This window comes from Bombina bombina, chromosome 2, assembly GCF_027579735.1.
Source record: "Bombina bombina isolate aBomBom1 chromosome 2, aBomBom1.pri, whole genome shotgun sequence".
NCBI lineage: Eukaryota > Metazoa > Chordata > Amphibia > Anura > Bombinatoridae > Bombina > Bombina bombina.
The window spans coordinates 1,346,726,534-1,346,734,877 of NC_069500.1; the positions used below are offsets into that span (position 1 = coordinate 1,346,726,534).

At 40.6% G+C, this 8,344-nt stretch overlaps 1 protein-coding gene across 1 annotated transcript; it reads left to right on the forward strand.

Annotated features, from left to right (window-relative positions):
* The first annotated feature begins 476 nt into the window (after positions 1 to 476).
* On the forward strand, positions 477 to 1,287 carry LOC128648294 (translationally-controlled tumor protein-like). The gene has a single exon (XM_053700917.1). It carries the CDS (start codon positions 551 to 553, stop codon positions 1,064 to 1,066), a length of 516 nt encoding a protein of 171 aa, XP_053556892.1. The 5' UTR covers positions 477 to 550; the 3' UTR covers positions 1,067 to 1,287.
* The last annotated feature ends 7,057 nt before the right edge of the window (positions 1,288 to 8,344 follow it).

The following is an 8,344-nucleotide window of genomic DNA, read 5'->3' on the forward strand; positions in this document are numbered from 1 at the left end:
TCTCAACTAGAGGCATTTTCCTATATATCTCAGTGGGTGGCGATACTGGCGATATTTTAAAAACAGCATGGCAACAAGCCGAGGGTCACCTACCACACAAACGTTCTGTGTAGCAGCACTCCGAAAACTGCTGGTGTAACACCGCTCACCTGACTATATTCCTAGTCAGCTCCAAAAGGTCATAACAAAACACTTGGTGCAGCTTTGTTAGCAATGACAGGCGGCGAAAATGTTAAAATTCTATTTTATTAAGAAACGTAATAAAAAACCTTGTGCTTAGCACACATAGTGCAGAAAAATACCCGAGTGGCATAGATCCTATGTGTTTCATTCAAACTGCATTGTCTCAGGGGCTCTATAGGTCTTCATTTGTTTACCTTTGCAATGTTAAAAATAATGCAGTTATTTAAAACTATAAAGTTGCGTCTTCTGTCTTTTAAATCATTGCAATACTTAAAATACATAATACTGCCTTTTTCTCTGCCCACCATCTGTCGGCGCTGAGCACAGAACAGACTGCTCCGGGGTCCCCGACACTTAAACCGCCAAAATGATCATCTACAAGGACATTCTCACCAACGATGAAATGTTCTCCGACATTTATAAAATCAAAGAAAGCTGTGGTGGGTTGTGTTTCGAAGTTGATGGCAAGATGGTTACCAGAACAGAAGGCGCAATTGACGATGCCCTTATTGGTGGAAATGCATCTTCCGAGACCCCAGATGAAGGGACGGACTCAACAACAGTCACTGGCGTTGACATAGTGTTGAACCACAAGCTTGTGGAAACTGGCTTCACCAAGGAATCTTACAAACTATATATTAAGGGCTACATGAAAGCCATCAAAGACAAACTTGAAGAATCTAATCCAGAGAGAGTAAAACCCTTCATGTCAGGAGCTGCAGAGAAAATAAAGGCCATCCTTGGCAACTTCACTAACTATCAGTTTTATATGAGTGAGAGCATGAACCCAGATGGTATGGTGGCTTTGCTAGACTTCCGTGAGGATGGAATTACTCCCTACTTAACATTCTTTAAGGATGGCTTGGAAATTGAAAAATGTTAACCAACCTTGGAATCGCCATTTATAGCAGATTTCTTCCGCTTTTCATCCATAAAACAGCAGGATTGGGCAAAGTTTCAAAGACACTGCATCTGGACTGACTCCATTGGGCTTCATTCGTTTGTTTGTTTTTTGGCTCCTAAATAATTGCAATGGGGACATTTTTTTTAAATTTATGTACCCACTTGTCATTGTGAAATAAAATTCATTGTAACCCACTGAAAGGCAGTGCCTCTTGGTTTGGTGTCTCCTGGGAATGTTAATTCTAAGGGTATAACCTGGGTTTGAGTTGGTTTGCACAAACATACCCTGCTCATTATGACTGTACTAAACGTGCACAAGGATGTGGACCTTCTGTTATGGACAACCTTCACATATATAAAGGAAATAACCCCTGGATTTTCAATTACTACACTCTTACAATTTGCCTTCTCAGCAGCCAGTTCTAGCTGTTCCATGTACTTCTCGCTTTTGGAGGGGGATCATGCTGTTAGCGCCAACTGATAGAGGATTAAAATGACTGTTGCCTGCTCCAACAGGTTTTTCCCCCTCATCATGAAGGGATCTTTCTTTTATGTTTAAATGTTTTTTATTGTGGATAAACAGATTACAACATATATTTTCACATCAGTGGAACAATTAATTTATCTATAGCTTAAAATGTAGAGCCTGAAGTTTCCGGTGGAAGATATTACAGTATGGGAGAACACAACAGTTTTCTATATGAATTTTGTTTTCTTTGCTTAACAATAGCTAAAGTAATGTTCAACCGCTTCATGTTCACACGGCTCGGCGTGTCACTCAAATCCCACAAACATTCAGTTTCTAGGTGTTTCCAAGGTGTGTTGTCTCAAGAGTATCAATTTACATAAAACTATAACAATGGGTTACATAAGAATCTACAACATTAACAGAATAGGATAAAAAAAAAAAAAAAAAAAAAAGGGGTCCCAATTGCTCACTGTCTGTACTATCTGGAACTCCTAATAACTGAATTGGGAAGGGGGAAAAAAAAAGGGGGGGGGGGGTAAGTTGGGTTGCCGAGACCTTCCTCTCCCCTAGCTCTCCTCAGGTCAGTTGTCAGGGCTGCTGATCGTTAGGAACATCATTAGGTCAAAGTGTTAGCTATCGAGTTCAATGTCCAGTAAAACCAGACCTTTTCGAACTGTGCTTGTGTATCTAGTACCTGTGAAGCTGATTCATATAACCGGTATGTTAAGGCAATTCTATTGTATACTTCCTCCCAAGGGGGAGCTGAGGTTTTCCAGTATTTTGCTATGCAAATTCTGGTGACCGTACAGACGATTCTAATAAATGTGTTTATCTGCTTGTTGAATTGTGTTAGAGGTACATGCAACAGAGCTTGACTCGGGGTCAACTGGATAGGCTCTTCCAAGACTGAGCTAAGTAGGTTGGATATTTTAGTCCAGATTCCTTTTATTGTCCTACACTCCCACCACATATGACAGTATGAACCTATTTCCCCACATCCCCTGTAGCAGTATCTGTTATGATTAGATGACATGTGGGCTGTTTTTATTGGGGTCAGGTACCATCTAAACATGGTCTTGATTGTGTTTTCTCTCATATCTGTGCTTAACAGTCCCTTACTAGCTGAATTAAACACATCATCCCACCATGCTTTATCTTTGCAGATATTTAGATCTCTCTCCCAGTTCGTGAGTAGGTTAGTCTTAACTGTAGTGCCAGTTGTTTGTATCTGTATGTACAATTTGGAAATGGCCCCCTTGGGTCTGTTAGTGGACTGAAGTAAACCTTCCAGTGCAGTGGATATGTTCGGATGGAGATCTCTAGTATATTCATGAATTGCCGAGTTGACTTGGAGGTATTGGAACCACTGTAGCTTTACTGTATCTAACTGGGCCTGGATTTGGATAAATGCCTTAAGTTTTCTGCCAACCATCCAATCTGCAACCCTGTATAGGCCTTTATTGGCCCACTTATCTATTGTATGTTGTAAATCCGAGGGAAGTAGGTATCTAATTGGGCATATTAGTGTTGGAGTGGACAGTAGGTTTTGTCTTTTGGTCAGGTAAGACCACATTTGAGTTGTGTGTGTTGTGACTTGTAAACCCAGTTTGTCTGTGAAATCCTTTGGTGAGTGTTTGTGCCATAAGATATCGTCAGGATGTGTTGAATCTCTTAGTTTGGTTTCCAGGTTAGTCCATACAATCTCCCCATATCTTCCCCCTAGTAGTGTCGTCTGGGCTAGCCTTGCTGCTCTATAATAATCTACTATATTGGGTGCTCCCACTCCCCCCCAGTCCTCGATGTCTTGTTATAAGTGTAGTTGGTATCCAAGCTGTTTTATTACCCCTGATAAATGCTATTAAGTCTCTTTGTAGCTTCTTTAGGTCCTTTAGTGGCACTTTTATAGGGAGAGTCCTGAATAGATATAGTATCTGGGGTAAAATCGTCATTTTGACTGATGCTAGTCTGCCTAACCACGAAAAAGTGTACGTCTTCCATTTGCGTAAGTTTTTCCCAATCTCTTTATATAAAGGTTCATAGTTATACTTGTATAAATGGTTGATCTGGGGCGTTAGGTGTATTCCTAAGTATTTAAGCGAGTGAGTGACCCACCTAATCTCAAAGTTAATTTCTATGTTTTTTTTGGTGTGTTGTGGGAGCCCCAGGGACATTGCCTCACATTTATCAAGATTGACTTTATATCCCGAAATTTGAGAGAATTGATCTAGGAGTGTATATAGGTGAGTTAATGACGTGAGAGGTTTAGTTAGTGTTAGAAGGATATCATCCACGAAGAGTGTCAATTTGTATTCTTGTTCTTTGATTTTAACCCCTGTAATGGCTGTTGTCAGTCTAATTTTGGCAGCAAGAGGCTCAATGCATATTGCAAAAAGAAGAGGGGATAACGGGCACCCTTGCCTTGTGCCGTTCAGTATGGGGAAAGTCTTGGATTTATATCCTGAAATAGACACTTGGGCAGAGGGGTTTGAATAAATTGTGCTTAAGGCCTTAATGAAGGCACCCCCGAATCCCATCTGATGTAGCACCGCAGACATGTATCTCCAGTCCACTCTATCGAATGCCTTCTCCACATCCAACGAGAGGAGCAGAGAAGGCATCCGAGTTCCCCCCACATAGTCTATAATGTCTATCAACCGACGCACGTTGTCTGGAGCTTCTCTTTCTTTCACAAACCCTACCTGATCTGGGTGGATGAGTTTTGGGAGAATATGTTTTAGTCTATTGGCTAAAATCTTAGTCAGTATTTTCAGATGCTGGTTGATGAGCGAAATTGGACGGTAACTTGCGCATAATCTATGGTTTTTGCCAGGTTTAGGGATCACAACTATTTTTGCTTGTAACATGTCTTTCGGGATGCTGTGACACTCTAGAATAAGATTACAAAGATCTGTGAGGTATGGGGTTAGTATTTCTTTAAATGTTTTATAGTACTCCCCCGCAAACCCATCTGGTCCCACTGCCTTCCCTGTCTTAAGGTCCTTTATGACCAGCAAGACCTCTGTTCTTGTAATTGGTGCATTTAGTGTGTCGTTATCCTCCTTTGTGAGAGTGTGTATAATGGCTTCCTTTAGAAACTCCGTAGTTTGGGATTCTATGGTGTTTGAGTATATTACTTTATTACCGTCATATAATTCCCCATAGAAGTCTGCGAACGTGTCTGCTATGTGCTGTGGATGGGACACGAAGGTGCCGTTTGCCGTTAAAATGGAGGGAATAATCGATGCCTTACGTCTATCTCTGAGTTTGTTTGCTAAGTATTTGTCGGGTTTATTTGTGTAAATGTAATAATGAGTGTTTAGTTTGTGGATTGCTCTAATTGATTGACTATTTAATATGTTAGCCAAATTGTCTTTCTTAGCATTGAGAGTAGATAAGATTTCTTCATTCTGGGTGTGCTTATGATGTCTTTGTAGTTCAGAAATCTCTTTGTGCAATTGTGTTAGTTGAGTTCTGTGTTGTCTATTTCTGAGGGATTTGTCTTGGATGAGTATTCCTCACATGTATGTTTTATGTGCTGCCCAGGGAGATATTGGATTAGATGTGGATCCCCCATTAAGATCCCAGAATTCAGTTAAGGATTTGGCATATTTATCTTTATGTAAGGGATTTTTTAAAAATGACGGATCATAAGTCCAAGTTCTGGCTCTTTTGGTGTCTACAAACCCCTCCAGGTGCAAAGAGAGTATCGAGTGGTCCGACCACACACAAGTCTGAATTGTCGATGTTTGAAGGAGTGGCTGTAGGGTTTGGCTAACATACACATAGTCTAGTCTTGTGTATTGTTTATGGGCTGCTGAATAAAAAGTAGTGTCTGATGTGTTTCCATATAATGTAAACCATGAGTCGAGTAGAGCGTGTGGAGCTAGATGTTCCTGAATAGAGTTAACTATTTTATTGTGTCTAATTTGTTTAGCTGTTAGTTTAGTGTTGGACTCTATAAATTTGGTCATGGTAATGTTAAAATCACCCGCCAATATCACTTTATGTTGGGACCAGTTAGTAAGCATGTAGGATATATGGTTGAAAAAAGAGTGTTGGTTGTCGTTAGGGGCATATATATTGCATAGAATAACACTAGTCTCACCAAATTGGCCTTTAATTATGAGGTATCGCCCTTCTTTATCCGCTATCGTGGATTCGTGTTTAAACGCTAAGTTAGTGTGAATAAGAATCGACACCCCTCGTTTTTTAGCTTCCGTCGTTGCATGGAAATGTTGTGTGAAATTTCTGGCCCAATATTTCGGGATTATGTCTTTAGTAAAATGGGTTTCTTGGAGAAATAGAATATTGGCCCCTAGGCGATGATATTGGGACATGGCTGTGCGTCTTTTAATGTTGGTGTTTAAACCTCTCACATTGTGAGATACAAGGTGAATTTTTGGGATCATGTAGTTAGTGACGTGTGGTGTACTATCTTTGCACTTTGAAGAATACAGACTTGCAATACATACGACCTTGGAGAGGTGAGTGGTTCCTTCATTAAGATATTAGTATATTGTTCTGACCTGGGGGGAAGAGCAGTCCCGGCTCCCTTAAAAAAAATAAGAAATATTAGGGAAAGGACATTAATGAAAAACAAACAAGAAAAACAATATATGTAATAACAACTGTTACACCTAACTGGTAGGTAAGTGTACATTATTACTAATAACTATTTAGGGTAATAGAGTGGAGCTGACTAATAATAGAGGTTATACAGTTAGCTGAAGTGTCAGCAGCATATAGTCAATATTAAAATAACTGAACATGGATTTTAAACATGAATATCAAACAGGAATTAACTTTTCCTAACATCCTCCCTCACACTATAAGAGGGAAATTGTCAGATTTATCTCTTCTCAAGGGCTGTGTAGCCAGACTATTCTCAGTAGGTACTTCACTCAGAGAGTACCCGGAGATGTAGACCTCTAAGCAATAGTTCTAGATAAGAACTCCATTCCTCGCTTGAAGTCCCAAGGTTAAGGAGCGAATACTTTCTCCCATAATAGGATGGTGTCATTTCTTAGCTCTCTTGTGATTTACTTTTGTCCATCCTGACCTTCTGGAAGTACCCGGCGATGGGTGTGGTAGATCTTCAGATGGAGTGGCTGGGGTATCCAGCCCCAGTAGTTTGCAGGTGGTAGGAATATCTGCAGCTTCGTGGACTGTGAGGGTTTTGTTGTCTTTGATGATATGCAAAGTGAAGGGGAAGCCACATCTGTATATAATTTGGTTTTTCCGCAAGAGAGATGTCAGAGGACGTAAGGTGCTTCTTCTTTGGAGAGTCCTAAGGCTGAGGTCTTGGAAGAACTGTATAACACCTCCCTGAAATTTATAGGTTGGTTTATTCCTGGAAGCTTGAAGTATTTTCTCCCTATCCTGGAAGAATGAGAATTTTATAATAACGTCCCTAGGAGGTGCATCTTCTTTAGGTTTTGCTCTTAGCGCTCTATGAGCTCTTTCAATAGAAAACTCTGATTCTTCTGTTTCCCCAGTTATATTTCTGAACAAGTGCTGCAGGTATGTATTAAGATCATGGTTAGTAACCGTTTCCGGGACCCCCTTAAGCCTAATATTATTTCTGCGTGACCTATTTTATAGGTCGTCGACCTTGTCTTGTAGATCATTGATGGTTTGTTGTTGTGATTGTAGGGCCTGTGAAGAAGCTTCTAGTTCATCAGTTACTGTGTCTCTGTGCTCCTCTAAGGCTTCCAGTCTGCCTCCTAGATCTGCTATATCTGTTCTGATGTCAGTAAGACTAGAAGTGACAGCGGTATGCATTGAGTCAATTTTTCCCCAAAGTTTCTCAAAATTTGCCGCAATGTCCTGTTTGAAAACAAGGTCTTTAAGGTCCGCTTTTGTTACCGGGGTTACCTCATCATGGGATGAGGGATCTAGCTCTGTGTCTGATTCTCTTTCCACCTCCATAGTCGCTGGGTCTGATGGTTTGGTGTGACGCGCAGACTTAAAGAAGGTGCTCACGTTTGAAGATCTATTCGCCTTATCTCCCTTTACAGGTCTTTTAGTTGACATATTAGGTACTTGTTGTCAGGGATAGGATTTATATATAGTAGAATAGTAGCATATAAAATTAAGGGACCTTCAGATTGGTGAAAGTGTCTTACTAATGCCTAGAAACTTTGCTGTGCAGATGAGTAATGCCCCAAGTTGGGGTTATTGTCCCACACTTGTATAGAACCTCTAATGCCCAGATGAATAGTGTCTCTAATTAATTAAGGGAAGTAGAGCTGTCTGAAGGAGAAGATATAGTAAAGGGTATCAGTCTCCTAATATCTCTGGCTCACTACTGTATAAGCACATACAGCAGGGATAGCACTACAGTTACCAGAACACGCCCCCCTCTGTGAACTAGTAGTTTTTGATGGAGTTTGCTTCACAATAATTATATGAGATGTAGTAGTTACAGCTAATTTCCTTATTATATAATATTGTCCATTCCTGTTTTATTGTACACGTATGATATTGTGGCCCATTTAGCTGTAACTAATGCCTCTGCATACTAGGCATCTTTTGCTTTAGCGTCCCTTAAGTGCTGTGGCTTTTAAGGTGTGTGAGAGTGAAGAGAGGCAAAAGGAGGGGTATCTGTCTCTCTCTGTAGCTGTTCGCTATATTTCAATATATGAGATGGCTGTCATCAGGCCTGTGTTTTTTACTTATGGGTGCAGCCTACCTGTATGACGCTTAGGGACCGGACCGTCTTGAATAGAGAGCCCACTTGTAGTAGTCATGGCCGTGCTGCTCCTGTGTATTTCCCCATTGTTTTCCTCC